The 15,160-nt window shown below is 39.0% G+C and overlaps 1 protein-coding gene across 1 annotated transcript in view; it reads left to right on the top strand.

Annotated features, from left to right (window-relative positions):
- PLXNB2 (plexin B2) overlaps nt 1-15,160 on the top strand; it is a 259,451-nt gene that overhangs the window by 188,625 nt on the left and 55,666 nt on the right. The window contains 10 exon segments of the mRNA XM_040544762.1: nt 347-447; nt 2,588-2,714; nt 4,547-4,601; nt 4,604-4,696; nt 6,931-6,981; nt 6,984-7,044; nt 7,762-7,864; nt 8,332-8,433; nt 13,105-13,197; nt 14,378-14,453. Of these exon segments, the coding sequence (XP_040400696.1) occupies nt 347-447; nt 2,588-2,714; nt 4,547-4,601; nt 4,604-4,696; nt 6,931-6,981; nt 6,984-7,044; nt 7,762-7,864; nt 8,332-8,433; nt 13,105-13,197; nt 14,378-14,453 (862 nt within the window).

Here is a 15,160-nt window from a genome sequence, read left to right as displayed (position 1 = left end):
TTAACCTGCAGGAGGTGGATAGCTCGGGTTTTTAAGACTTTCTCATTTTTCTTGGTTATGGCAATGACCTATGTTACTTTGAAGAGAGATTAGAGAATATTGGACTGAGAAAGAAAAGGAAAAGTGTGTAAATTTAAACTTCATTAAGTCATGATGGGCGGGATAACCAGGCTCCATTTTTGTATGGATTTTGTTAAAAATCAAACTGCGCTCTGATCACAGTAACACTGGATCAAGCCTTCCACTGGCACAGGCAACAACGTTGTACAACCCCGTCCATAAGCTTTTCAGCCTTCATGTGCCTTCTTCAGATACGTTACGGTTTGTCTTGCTTTTGTCTCTCTAGGTGCATCTCCTTCCCGTACAGGACTGCCTCAAATACTCAGACTGCGAGAAGTGTATGCAGGCAAAGGACCCGTACTGTGGCTGGTGTGTGAGAGAAGGCAGGTGAGTCCTGCAGGTGTTCTTCGGGCGCAGGCAGTTGAGATGCTCAAAATGTGACCCATGCCTTGCGTTATTGCTTTGCGTAGCAATTCCGTCTCTTTGTACTTAGCCTCACGGTCCTGATGGGGATTTAATTTTATCACACAGACGTTGGTATCAATCTTCCATGCACACAAATAAGTCCCTGTTGAGTTCTGCAGATTTCATTAGTTTGGGAAAATATATACGCTTCTGCTGGTACTGAAAATCATCACACATCTTGCAACTGCAAGTTTTATGACTCTCTGAACCATCCAGTTAAATATTTTCCCAGAAAATAAGAGTGCTTCTTATTTAAAATCCTAAAAATATAGCATTTATTTTAAGTAGAGAAGGAAAACATAAAAAAGAGCATAAAAGAAAAAATTGCTAATGTCTGAAAATAAAGAATATAGATCAAATGCTGTTTTTAAATAAATGACAGCTACTGAGACATGTAGCTACATTGAGCTCTCACCTAATTGCAGGAGAACAGAAACTGGCATTTGGCTGACTTGTCTGTAGAGGTTATCTGAATTAAAATTCAAACACATGTAAACTAGAAAAAATCTGGATGTCGCTTCTTTACACTGTGCATTGATTGGAGTGGCGAGAGGCAAGAGCGGTCTTACAGCTCTCCTTTTGACTACTAAGTTAATTAACCCCTTGGCATGAGCAGTTGGGAATTCATGATTCTAAGTACTTGCTGTTGGAACAAAGGGGCTATTTAATTATAGTATGCAGATGAATTTCAGACTTCTAGCTTCCTGCTTGAAAATGTGAACTATCACATTAAGTTACCTAACAGCCTGATGTGGAGCATAATGTAAAGCACTGCAAAGAAACTTATGCGTTGCATACAGGTTTATGCAATATACTGTAACTCTTCAAGCCTGGGCTTCAGCTTCGGTGGATGAAACCTGGGGATTTGGAATATACAACTCGAACTCCTCCTGGGCTACTGGGAGTTGAAGGCCGTGTCATATATCATACAAAAGGCAATTTTCCCTAGATTTCCCTTCAGGTTTCTGATATGACCACTGACCTCAATAACTTGAAGTATTAATGATCTTTGAGAACAGGCAAACATGAATTTTTGCATTTGGTAGTATTTCTTCTATCAGAAAAAGAAAAAGAAGTGCATAATTTCTAAAGTTTTTCTTACCTGCACCAAGTTCTGTCTCGTGAAGGCATGCAGTGCTTAATTGTGTGTTTAGGGACACATTATATGAATGCAGACTTCATACGTAAATGGTATCCTTAGGGTAGGGCAGGCAGAACTGTGCAGCAACTGTGCTGTACTGAAGTCCCTGATGAGTTAATAGACTTGTGTTACAGCAGATAGAGATGCTACAGAGTTTTCTCCCAAGCGTTGCACAGGATGAAAAGAATATGTATGAGATCCCCCCGACCCTTCGTCAGGCTTTTGTAGCCACATGTGCAGCTTCTGTCCTGCAGCATCTCTCCTTTCAATTCTTCCTGTAGGGGAGCTGGGAAAATCTCCCAGTGCTTTTGGTGAGGCTGCACAGCCACTGTTGTCTTCCTGCAATGGCAAGGGTGCCCAGGCAGAAAGAGATCTTAACTAGTGGCAGGAGTCAATAAAACCATTCACCACGAGAACAGCATTTCCCTGTGCACCCCCAGCAATACTTCTCTGTTGCATTTCTACCCTCATGAGTCAGATGTCTTCTTACTGCTAACACACGGGTGTCATCCACTTGAACTACTGAAAAAAACAGTCTGTGCCCACTCCTCCAGGAGTTTGTTATGTATTAAAATGAAGATTAATCAGCCTAGTTTCAGAAGATGGCTCCATTCTCCTTTTGATGCTACGTAAAATATGATTGCGTGTCTATAAGTTTGAGTTGTCTAATCCTAGGTAGTGTGCAACATATACATATGTTTCTCCACTTGCTTTTTACATCTCAGACACAGTCAATACTTACTCCATCAATTATTCCTTCAAAAGTCCTCTGATAACAACCTGAATAGTCAATATTAAAGCAAATTCCCAGTCATCTTGTGTTGTAATTTCAGTCTCTAATTCCAGAATTGTTGCATTGTTCACAGAACTGAGTCCAGCTATAATACTGTTTTGCTTTCGGTTTTGTTCCTATCTTGTCAGGTGCACAAAGAGGGCAGACTGTGGAACAGCTGATAAGGAGAACCACTGGCTCTGGAGTCCAAGTGGCACGTGCGTTACTATCATTAGTGCAGACCCTCGAAACATGAGTCGCAGAGCCCCTGCTATGGTATGACAGGAAAATGCTTTCCCTACTTGTTCTTAAAACATGCTGATGTGACTACCAGACAAAGGAATATCTGCGTTTCTTTATGCATGGTGGTGACAGGAAATATAAAGTGTTTTGGGTATCTCAGCCTTTGGTGTTTTTCACAGTGCTCTTTCTTGCCTGCTCTTCTTGTGGGTTGCAGTTCATGTTTTCTCCTAAGAAATGCTCTTTTCACCTTCTCTGTAAACCACGGTGATGCATTAGTGTGGATGACAAAGCACTTAGAGTGAATATTATGAAAGTGTTACACAATATTGTATAGCCCATAAAAGGTAATTGATAGGGGAGATTTCGTGCTGCCCTTGCATCCTCTTTCAGCTTACTTGAGCATAAACTTAAGTAAGTAGCAAAGTCATAAGCTGTTTCTTTAAAATCAGCAGTGGAATTGCCTACACAGCAAAGTTTGCTTGCATACATGGAGGAGGTAAATTCAGCATGCAAAACTGCTCTGTGGCAACAAAACTGAGTGTTTGGAGTGTGACCAAGGTGTAAGAGCTTGCTCTGATTCCAAATGGAGCATGCCAACGAAGACTGAGGACTTCCTGGTGGTGCTCAGCAAGTCAAATCAGGTTAATTTTGAGTAAAGTAACTAAATGACTTTTGATCCTTCTTAAGCAGAAAGAGATGTTAATTCAAGTTAGTTTAATTTCATTCATAAAGGATGTAAACAGCATTCTGTTAAGGCCATCTCTATGTTGAATAAAAATGCTAGTAGAATGTAAATAACCCACTTAAAATCCACACCTCTTCTGAGTTCAGATCTTGTCAACTTGTGTTGACAAGTCTTCGGTGCCTCATATCAGAATATCAAGTAATATCAAAATATCTAAACAACAAAAACAAGCCCAACTTCAAATGAGCATCTGCATGCAACCTTCAATATTACCAGTGTCGCCTTCTTCTCGTGATTACTTTACTCACCAAAAAGCATTGCAGCTCATGAGACAGCAGACCAGTTTCAGTGGAAAAAGAATGATTACTATTTCTTTTCATACAAAATGGAAAAAGTTAAACAGTATAATAAACACACCAGAAACATCACATCACATCAAGGAAGGCATCCAAAATTTCATTTCAATTTTTTCCTCTTCACTTGCTAAGTTTTCCCTTTCTTGTTTTGTTTGTTTGTTTGTTTGTTTGTTTGTTTTCCTTTTAGTTTCTAACATGTACACTGTATCGATAATTTCCTTGAAAAGGTTAAGATCTCACCATCACTCTCTCAGAAATTCTTTTTCGGTAGTAACAATAGATATCAGCATTTGTGGGTTTTGTTTTGTTTTGTTTTGTTTTCATGTACATTCACTCTTGTGAAGACCATTTTTCTACTCAGCCCTTTCAAACTCCAGCTTTTCCAGCCTATCCAGCCTTGGTTTCGTTCTTGACTAATAACACCTACGGTTAATGTAATTTTAATTAAGTTCTTCAAGTTTTAAGTGTTAACTGCTCTGTTACTGTTGCTTAACATGGATGCTGTGTACAAGAACGAAAAGCTGTGGGTGTATCTGTACAGACATTTTTGTCCTGATCTAGTGCACTGACAGGACAAGAGGTGTTTGTGACAGTTTAATTCAACATAGACCCATCTGGAAAAGTGGTAGAAAGATAAGAAGAAAAGATTAGTAGTCGGGAACAAGTTAAAATTGAAAAGGAGAACCATCATCTATGGTACTAGCCAAAATATCACCTTTGGTTGGGGAAAAAAAAAAAGCAGCTGAAAATTCTCTGGCCATAAATCGTACTGGGCCTTGGTTAATTTCTTTCAAACATTTTACCTTTTTATATATTGTTTGCAGGTGAAACTGACTGTAAGTCCACTGCCAGCTTTGAACAGCAATGACCAGCTTTTGTGTACATTGGTGAAACAACCCATCCTGCTCAATTAAATGAAGGGGTTATTATCTGTGGTCCACCTAAAGTAATTCCTCCAACACCAGAAGGTCAAGGTAAAGAAATTTTGCTACCTGCCATGTATAATAAAAGGAAGGAACGCAAACCCCTGTTTCCAATGTGATTCTTTTATATGAACTGCATGCAAATTTTTTTCTTCTTCCAGTCCTTTGCCTCAAATAGCCTATTGTTGATCTTTGTCCAGTCAAACATTAATTTGAAAAAAAAAAAAATTTTTACTCAGACTTTTTCCATTGCTGTTTTCACAAGTTGTACCAATCTCCAGTGTTTCTACCTGGAGAAGGGGTGCTGTGTCCCAAACAAGCAAAACCCAACTACTCTAATCTTAATCTAATCACTCCATGTTGTGAAGCCAGAAGAGCAGCATATGCACAAGTTTTCTTGTCTTAGTTTTGCTCTGCTCAGCCATAGTTCAGTGGCTTGTTTTCTGGTCCATGTCACAAGGTTGTCCTTTCTGTCATAAAACCTGCCTCTTCTACTATGTGCCCTCCAGCTTCTGTAATAGTATGACCAGCGGAAAAATATGCGATCGTATAGTTAACGGCTGTATCATTGTTCTGAACCACTGATTATACGCTTAAGGTCTGTTGCCAACCATAATTCTTGTGCTGTTTCCTAGATGGTGCTTTATTTGTGCCTTTAGTCCATATATCTTGATACATAAACACATGGGATAAAACCGGTGACACAGCACAGATTATTAAGTGGTCAAATTTAAACAAACAAAAAAAAGTGTTCTTACATCCTGTATAGAGGCAGTCCCTGTGGATAGCTTTCTTTTATGTACCAAACCTGCCCTGAAGTGTCAGAGTGGTACTTGGAAGCACTTTTTAAGACAATCTTCGATTCTCTTAAGCAGGTCAAAATCCAGTTTTAGTTGTGCAAAGAGCAATGCTGTTAAAATCTCTCTTAAGTTTCAAAATAGCTGGGGTGTGTCAAGGTATCAGACTGTGCAGTGTTAAAACAGCACTCCTTTACTTAGGGCCAATTCACATTCCTTAAATATTTTGAAAAGTAACGCATAGAGAGACTAAGTTGATAAATATGACAGCTTGACATCTTCCAGCATAGAACGTAAGACTAGAAACCTGTCGGGAATGGCATTAGAGTAACCAAGTCACCAAGAAATACTACACCTCCCTGAGTTTGTCCCACAGGGATCCATCTGAAAGAATGTTGAAAAATAATATCAAGATGTTCAGAAGCTTGGCAGACACTTCAGCAGAAGGCAGACAGTTATTAACACAGGCAGTGGTTCCTGACAGCATGTGACAAAAAAGTCCAGAGCTGACCACTTACTGCTAAAAAACCCTGTTGAGTTTAGAATAACCCAAGTTGATGGAGTCATGGTCATTCCAAAAGGAATGTGATATTTCTAGAGAAGAGGGATGCTTTTTTCCAGTCCTGTTTTTAGGAAACCCCCTGGCATTTCTACCAGTCCAGAATATTTAACGGAACCCAGTGCAGGCAAAGGTGACTTCCAGTCATGCTGCTCATGGTCTTCAAGAACCTGTTAAAGGAAAGCAGAGTTTGAAGTTGCCCAATAGCTTGTGAAATAGCTTGTCACAAGGGCTTAATGATTTCTGCAAAAGGTATTTCAAACAGCTTCACTGAGGAAAGCATCAGTTTCTAAAGATAAATTTTCCACTCTCAGCTCAGTAATGATCCAGATAAGTACATTTGTGGGGAAATTGCGTATGGCAAACTGAAGATCACAAGTGACTGTAGTAACTTAGCATTGCAAGCATTGTTGGGCATTAACTGCAAGGACCACTTGTTTCAATTCACATGACAATGACAGTTTTAATCCACAAATGAAACAAGTAATTTTACATGAAGACATATTCATATTTAAGAGAATCTTTGATTTAAAATGACTGTTCTCGTGCCAGTTTTCATCTGCGTTCAGTTACCTTCTTACTCAGTTTTCCGTATGCTTTTAGACTCTTTAATATTCTAGCATGATGATAGTACCACTGAGAAACACTTCCATAAAGCAAAACTATTCTATAATTTTGCTCCTTCCATTTATCCCATCTCTGCTTTTCTTCTGAAAACCATTTGCTGAAAAATTTAGAGGTTAAAAAGACAAAGCAGGGCTCATAAATCTAAAGTATAAGAGGTCATGAGATCCAGAGTGTCAACTGTGTAGTTAAATATTTGCCTGTCCTATAAAATAATAAAAGTATTATTATTGTATCATTCTGCTCAAGAGCTAAAGAATTCAACAACCACTTAGATAACTTTTTTTCTTTTTCTTTTGTGATAGATCATGTTTCAGTTACATTACGGTTAACCTTTAGAGAGAATGATATATTTTTGCATCACATACTTACCCTTTTTATGACTGTGAAGAAGCAATGAATCTGTATGAAAACCAGCCGTAAGTATTTCAGCTTCTTACTGAGGTGTTTAGATTCTGTGGCATGGTGTTTCAGATAACTGGCAGCTGAGTTACTGAATCATCTCATAATTAAGCCTTTTTCCAGTGTCTTAATTCCTTTTTTCTTACACTTTAATGGATTTTAAAAATGGTTGAAGCTGGTAATGTAAAGCACTTGCAATGTGAATATTCATGGCACATACAATTAAAGGCAAGTTCATTGGGCTTCCATCTTTGGTAGTATCTAAAGTATCTGCAGGTGAGCTCTGTGGACATCCATTTACTATGTGTTGCCACGAATGTTAGCTTGGAGCTTTGGGTTGTGGTACATTCAAATATGATGATCAAAGCTGACTCTGCCCCCGTCATCTTCCCCACTTGAGATGTTACTGCTCCAGGACAAACAGCCAACTCAAACCCTGCATTATTCAACCTGACGTATGAAGGTTGATCAAGATCGTTTCCTTTCTTCTTGGACCCAGTCTCAAAGTTTGTGAGAGGTGCTATGGTTTTCTGATCCTTGCTTATGTTTGAGAAGAAAGTAGCTTTGGGGGGTTCTCAAACTGTTCTTGCTATTCGATTTTCGGCTTAATGTAGTAAGGACTCTGTAGCAGATTGATCTACTCTCCATGAATAAAGATGGAATTTAATTTACTTTTTTTGTCAGTGGGGGAAGAAACCTGACAGTTTGTCATGACTATCATGTTATATTTGTAGATGCTATTCCTGTGCAAGCAATAGATGGAATTGCCAGTGGGACTGGAAGAGACATATCTGTGAAGAGTCCTCTTCAACAGAGGATGTGATCAAACAAAATATGGTAATGTTTAAAAATAAAATTTATTAGATTTTTATTAGAAAACTTCAATATTTTCATTGCTTTTTTTCTCATATCCGTTGGTTGAATTGGGGATTTTTAAATGACTCTGAAGTTAACTCCAGAAGTGTGAGATTTTTTTAGTGACAGTGCGGGGGTGGGAATTTAAGGGTGTGATTGAGGAGGGGCAGTGAGACTGAATAACTCCTGAAAGGATATTTTTGTTCCTTTACTATTTTGCTTCAATGGGAGGAACAGGATTTCAAGGCTGGGAAAGATAATCACCCACAGCTTTGACATATGCTGTAGTCATTTTTAGCATGTCTAATTTGAAAGGGTGTAATCAAATCTGTCACTGTATTTTAAGCATGAAGTTCTTTAGAACAATCATTCCATTGTCCGAAGGCCATCGGAGCTTGTTGTGATAAGACTTTTGTTTTGAATAATGTGTAAAATGTTTGTCTCCCCAGGAAGAAGAATGCCCACAGTTCCTAAACCCTAGCCCACCAATAATACCTATGGAATACCAAACAACAGTGTATTTTGAGGGAAAACATCTAGATTATTATCAGGTAAGCAGATAAATTCAAAGCTAGCTGTCATTTGAATTCCACTTCTCCAGCCACACACACTCTTAAGGCATTAGTTTCTGTATTCCTGGGTGATTTTGCTCATAGTTCTTCTTAAAGAAGGAAAGGGGCTACACATTTAAGTTTGATATAAGATTAGTTACTGTGGTAGGGTCTCTAAATCTGAAGTCATCACAAAGATCAGAACTGGGCAAAATACTGTAACTGCTAGGTGATTTTTGTTTTAAAGAATGTAAGGTGGACCTCCTCAAACACCTTAAGAATTATTCTTCAGCTATCAAAAGGAGAGGATATTTAGAAAGTCTGAACGTTAAATATCTCTTTCTATTTAAATACTTTTGATAATTCATATATTAAGCACATAATTCAATGTCCTTAATTCTCTTTCCACTTTTCAAGCAAAAAAAAAAAATGCACTCAGAAATTACATGCTTTTAGTTTGGGTAAAATCACATTTTGTTCTTTTTTTTTTTTAAACCATCAAACCAAAAGATCAGGTATTTTCCCAGTTGTAGCAAAGGTTTCTGTTTCTCAGTACCTGCTTCCAGAAGGTCATTTACAATGCTTCTAACAAGTGAGAATTTGACTCCAAGTTTTTAATTGTTTTAATCACCTGGACATTGCATAAGTGTTAGTGTAGGTGATAAAAACAAAGCTTAAAAAACAATTCTTTAGGTGATAGCTTGAGTATAGTTCTTGGTTTCTGTCGTTTGTTTCTGTGTTTTCTTCATGTAAGTACAAATTAATGATAAATATGCTGGATTGTATTGATTGCTTAAGCCACCAGCCATCTATCAATTGAACAGATTCATGTTTTTTGAAGGTTTTTTTCCCATGTCAAACTGAAGTATTTTAACTCTTATAAAGTCTTTCTATCACCTCTCCTATGACTGCCAAGAGAAAGAAAAGGGTAAACAGGACTGGAGTATAACAACAATATAAGAAGCATGGTCAAAAAAGGCTAAAAAGAAACCCATAAATACTGCAGTCATATCAAAAGCATACTGTGCATGTGGTGCTAAACAAGCATATGTTCAAAAATAAATATTTTTGCTTGAAGACATATAATATATGTTAAAAAAAAAAAAAAAAGGAAAAAACAGTTGTTGAATTTTGTCAGTTTTCTGTGATGGCCAGGACTAGCAGGACATCTGGCTGGGTGAACGAGTCTGGTCTGACTTACACTGTGTGCAAGATGCAGCACACAACACTTAGCTTCAGGATTTAAATCAAAATGTAAGCTTATTGTGGAGAATTTACTCCAGTTTCTTTGTCTTAGTATTGTGAAGAGCTGACAAACTGGTTTCTACACTAGAGGGAAAAGCTTTCCCTGCTCTCTTGATCTAAGTGGAAGAGCACATTCTCTCTTGAGAACAAACTCAGGGCAGATGCATTATCTAGATGTGCCAAATTTGCCTTTTAGAGGACTCTTTTTCTTAAAGAAGGAGAAACAACAGAAGGAACCCACAAAGCTAATCTCATTCATCTAGTTTATCATTCTGTGAATAAGCACTTCAATCTTCTGAACTACTAGTAGAGAAAAGAGAAAGAAAATGCCTCTGCATTTTTTTTTCAGAGGTATCAATTACATTTAACAAAGCCAGACACATACTGAGGATTTGAATGCTTTGTCATAGGATAGCAACATTTAACAGTTTTCCTACCGAGCAGACCAGTATGCATTTATTTAACTGGGACCCAGGGAGGCTTACATGGAATTCAGGTGTCTGTAAGAAGTTAGATGGATGGCCCTAGGCTGGAAAGACACTGGAGAGAAACAAGTGTCTAGTGATGTCAGAATTTTTCTTAGGTGATAGCCAAGTGGAAACATCATCTCTGTCATGGGAGCAGCCCTATGTATCCTGGTACAGAAGTACATTTTTACAAAAAAATAATAATGCCTTCAGTGCCAGTATTTGAACAGGCACACACAGTGTCTACAGCTGTATGCACAGACCTCTAAGGATATGTGAAAATAGACAAATGAAATAGTTGTAATTATACAGGCACTCGTTCCAATGTTATCAAACTATCTGAAGCAATAACTTCAATTACTGAAAGTTCATTTGAGTAATGGGATAACCTGCACTCAGTGTTCAATAAACCTCTCATGGAGGGCAGGGTGGCTCAGAAGAGTATGGACAGATCTTTTACAGGAGTTGGCACACAGCCCACATGCAAAATAGGATGTGGCTTCTCACATGGGTGATTTTGCCACAGGACATCTTGGGCATTATGATGTATGGAGGTAGTAGTTGTGCAGCCATGAGCACATTTAAGGTCTTTGTTGATTAGGACATTGGTATATATCAGGTTTCCTCCTATTGTCCTTGCCGTCGTTGTTGCTTAGGAAAAGGTGATCAGCAAAAAATGAATGTTCTGTTGTTACTTTGAATTACTAGCTCTATTATCTTAGCTTAATCTGTGCTTTGTTTAAAAGAGCATGCACAGCCTTCCTAACCGTGGGTAAGCACACTGGTCGGTGTCATGCATGTAAGCATCTCTACTTGTAAAGGAAGATTAGCAGTTAAAGTTTTGGCTTATCCCAGTGAGTAGGTTATGTGGATAGCTTCTGAAACTGCTATTGCAGAACTCAAGGTTGAAGAATGAATTCACAATTTTTATATACACCCTCTTAACTTGTGAACACTTACAGTACAATGAATAAATCTCGTTGTGAGAGCCTTTGCTGGAGGCAAATAGACTAAAAGAAGAGAAGCTGTTGACTGTTCTTCTGACCCTCCTTCCTCTAAAAGAATTTGACTAGGAAGCAGAAGTAAATCCAGGCTGTCATTGTTCTCTTGGGAATAGCCACATCCAGAACAAGCAGCTGAGGGGCACTGAAGGAATGTTTAATATTGATCAATTGTATTGCGTGCAAGAGACATTCTCCAGCTAAGTCCTTGAAAGACTGGCACAGTAGAAAAGACGGATATACCAGCATCAAGATCACCTTATTAGTTCTCAGAAGATTTTAGTTATAAGTAACTTCCCATTTGGATTTGTCTTTGCCATGCATGTCAGATGCATAACCTGCTTCTCGATGTTTGCTGCATGTCTCTTCTAGCACCCAGGCTGCTGAATAGAGCTGTGGCCTCCTGCTAGAGAGCCTAGCATTGCAGCTCCTATCTGCCATTCACTCCAGGTGGCAGCCATCACACACATCGAAGGTCCCCTCTTCTTCCAACGTGGCCTGCTAAGCATGTGGGAAAGCTTTACACTGCAGCAGCAGAATTTGAACACTTTTTAAAACATATGATATATTGAAATGTAGAATAGGGAAAGTGAAGCAGTGTTCTTCAAAAAAGAGGTTTGTAAGGTGCTTTAAAACTTGGACATATACATTTTCTGTAAAACAGAAAATGCAGAAAAGACTTTCCAGAGCTCAGCAGCTCATTTTCTGTATGCAGCTTCTGAGGAGGAAGAAGTAAATGGTCTGTTTCCCTCTGTAACATAAACCTCTGAGAGACTGGAGTCAGGTCCTTTGCCGGGTTAAGTACATGCTTCTCCTCAGCCCCAAACCTTGGTGGGCTCTGGTGTCCAGAGTGAAGGAGCGATAAGAAAGGTTTCCACTTCGCTAATTAGATAAACCAGGTCTGTGAGTTACCAGCAATGCCAGCATTAAAGAAGTAGCTACAAATAAACAGGATAAGATCTACTTCCCTCATAGACAAGGTTATACTTTTTCACCCTCAGAGCAGGAAAGAGGAAGCAAGTTACCAAAAATTTTTTTGCCATCTGCTCTGAGATTCAAGTGGTTCAGGTTGAAAGCAGGGCCTAGAAAGCTTTAAAGGTGAAGGTGGTTGTGTAGCCCTGTGGACTCTGCTTTCTTCAGTCTTTACCAACAGTACTGTCTAAAGATATCCTTGCCACTTGTTTCTTTCTCAGGGTCTTCTAGCAAAACTGTTTGGACAGCTGTTCTGTGGGCCAGGATGGGAGACAGACCCAGCACAGAAACAGCATCATGGGTTTCGCTTTCTAGCTAGCTCGGGCCCTTGAGTGAGAACAGCTGTGCTGAGAGTTGTGCCAGTGCTGCTCAAGTTGCTATGTGCTACAGCCTCAGGGCAGGAATGAATGGATTTGGGACACAGGGAGAAGAGAGGGGAAGAAGGTTTGTAGGAGGCAGGAATACCCTTAAGCTGGTGCTGCCATCAAAGACTATCTTGTGAAAACACAGCTGGAGTCTTGGTGAAGCAGGAAAAACAAAACCAGCAAGGTCCGAGAGATGCTCATTCCTTTCTCCCGTGTAATTCTTGCATTCCTGCTCTGCCCAGAATCCCCACAGAGAAAACCTTAAAGGGCAGAACTCACGCAGTTCTGCTAATGACACATCTGATGTGTGAAGCCCATCCAGCTTTCAAGTGTCTTGGCTTTTCCTTAGTGCTCCCTGAAACCAAGTGCTAGATGTGTTCTTGCTTTATTCATACTGCTCGGGTGCTTGCACCTTAAGGGAATGTTGGAGGGGAGCAGCAAAGCAGCAGATTGCACTGGCTGGATGTTTCACCAGCTTTGTTTTCAGGTGACAACTTTAACTGGTTAGCCTTCTCCATTTGATCTTATTACTTCCAGTGCTGAACAGCATATTGCCTGGTGATATTTTATTGCACTTGGTAACGCTGTAAAAATTCTAAGCTGAACTCCTCTCTTCCACAGGATAAAAAGTTTGTGGTTGGAAACAGACAATTTGAATTCGAAACTTTTGTTGATGAATCAGCAGATGGAAATTTTTCATTCATGACTAAAGAGGTAAATGCAAAAAAATGGTCCACCTACCAAATATATTCTGTTCTTATAGTCCTGTTCCAGTATACACCTGTGTCTGGAAATATGTCATACTGGTTTCACTCAGAGAAGAAAGTCATCTCTGGTGGAGATTCTCCATTGGTGGTAGCAATCAAAGGCAGGAGCTTTGGCTCAGTGTTCCTAATGTTTCTTCTTAAGGCTCTGAATCTTTATCCTACTTTTTATCTATGCATCAGCGGATTTGTTGAACTGTCCCTGGATGAATATGGGACCATCACTCCTTTATTCTCCACTTCTTACACAATCTGGTGAAATCATTGAGGATGAAAGATGAGCATTTCAGAATTCTCCCTCTCCACATGCCAGTTAATCATCTTTCCCATCGCATATTTTTACATCTGTAAAAATTGGAATGGTAACAGTATGTTGTTGTTTGGCTACTTACTAGTTGTGCATCTTTCACTCTGGTTTCTCTCTTTACAGAGAAAGGAAATAGTATCCAAAAAAAAAAAGTCTACCGTGTTCAAAGTTAAAGTCACAAATGTTATGCTGACTTTAAACCTTTATGTCGTATCAGCTTGCTAAGAGAGTGGTTTTGAGAACTAATTAACATTTATGCAACATTTGAGTCTAGCACAAATAATTTCCTTTATAAAGCCAGTATATTTTCCTTTGCTGTTTTTCTTTCCCACCTGTTCTTATTGCTGCTGTCTTTCAACCTGAGCAGAAGCCCATGTCTTGGAGCAAGTAAACCTTTGGCTGTAACGAGGGGGCTGCAGTGCAAAAGATGCAGAGATTTCCCCTTTGTGTAGTGTGAGCCTGCAATGGCCATGGAAATAATGGGGCCAGATGGTGTGGGAAGGGAGAACTCAGCAGGGTCAGCAGCTATTTACTGCCACTGAACAGTACCCTAGCTGCTTGGATACTTACAACCAAACATAAATTAAATTAATGAAAAATAAGTATTCGGATATTGCTCTCCTGTGGTACTTGAAAATTCTGATTGTGAAGGATTAGGTTCATTAAAACATTTTTTTCTATAAATATATTTGGCCAAGGGTGAAAAAAGAACATATTGTTTTGGATAGTTTCTGAAATCTTCACAGCTTTGGTTACCAAGCATTACAGAAGGTAAGCGATACACCTTGCAAAATTAATGTCTCCATTGTGTTGTCTTTTTCAGTTCTCCTATAGCGCAAATGAAACCGTACAACTTAATTTATCCATAAGACAAGCAAAGTCAAGATTGACAGCAAACTGATGGGTAAGTACAAAATGCAGGAGTAAAGAAAGGTTAATTACAGTAAACAGAAATCTATTTATAATTTTGGAGTCACGGATAGAATGTTACCTTCTAGATTTTACTGGTTTTGTTGAAACAATCAATCTGACAGATCAAAAGTTATTAATACTAAAACTCACACCAGTGTTTTAGTGTATTTCAGGCTGTTTTGAAGATGTTGCCAGTATTTTCAAGTTTGATTTTTCTCTGAAAGGCAATATTAATAGCAAAGCTTCGCAGTTCAAGCATACTTCAGCAGTTAGGTTTTTAAATGGCCATTTTCCTTCTATGCTCTCCAAAATGAACTTGCTCCCTCTGATAGCAGAAAAGTGATTTTTCTTACTGCCACTTCGTCTGGACTTCACCTCAAGTCTGCACTTTCAGCTGTCTCAGCTCCTAAGTGGCAGCTTCGGCAGTCTTTGTTTCTGCTGGCAGTCAGCAATACACTGTGTGCTTCCATCTCATTACTTTATTCATTTATTTCTATGGCAACAAAAAGTATATTTAGTATATAGCACAAGTAAAGAATTGGACTCCGATATAGATCGCTTATTTATTTATTTTTACTTCTTTCAACCTACAACAATGAAGCAGTTACGTCTGTGGGTCTAGTCCGGTGCTGAGGTGAGAAAGCTCTGTTAAAATCAGCGGAACAGTTCTGGGAAGTGGGACCTGCCTGGCACT

Source organism: Cygnus olor, chromosome 1, assembly GCF_009769625.2.
Source record: "Cygnus olor isolate bCygOlo1 chromosome 1, bCygOlo1.pri.v2, whole genome shotgun sequence".
In the NCBI taxonomy this organism is placed as follows: Eukaryota; Metazoa; Chordata; class Aves; order Anseriformes; family Anatidae; genus Cygnus; species Cygnus olor.
Note: the sequence above shows the minus strand (reverse complement) of the source record. Positions and strands in the feature narration are given on the sequence as shown.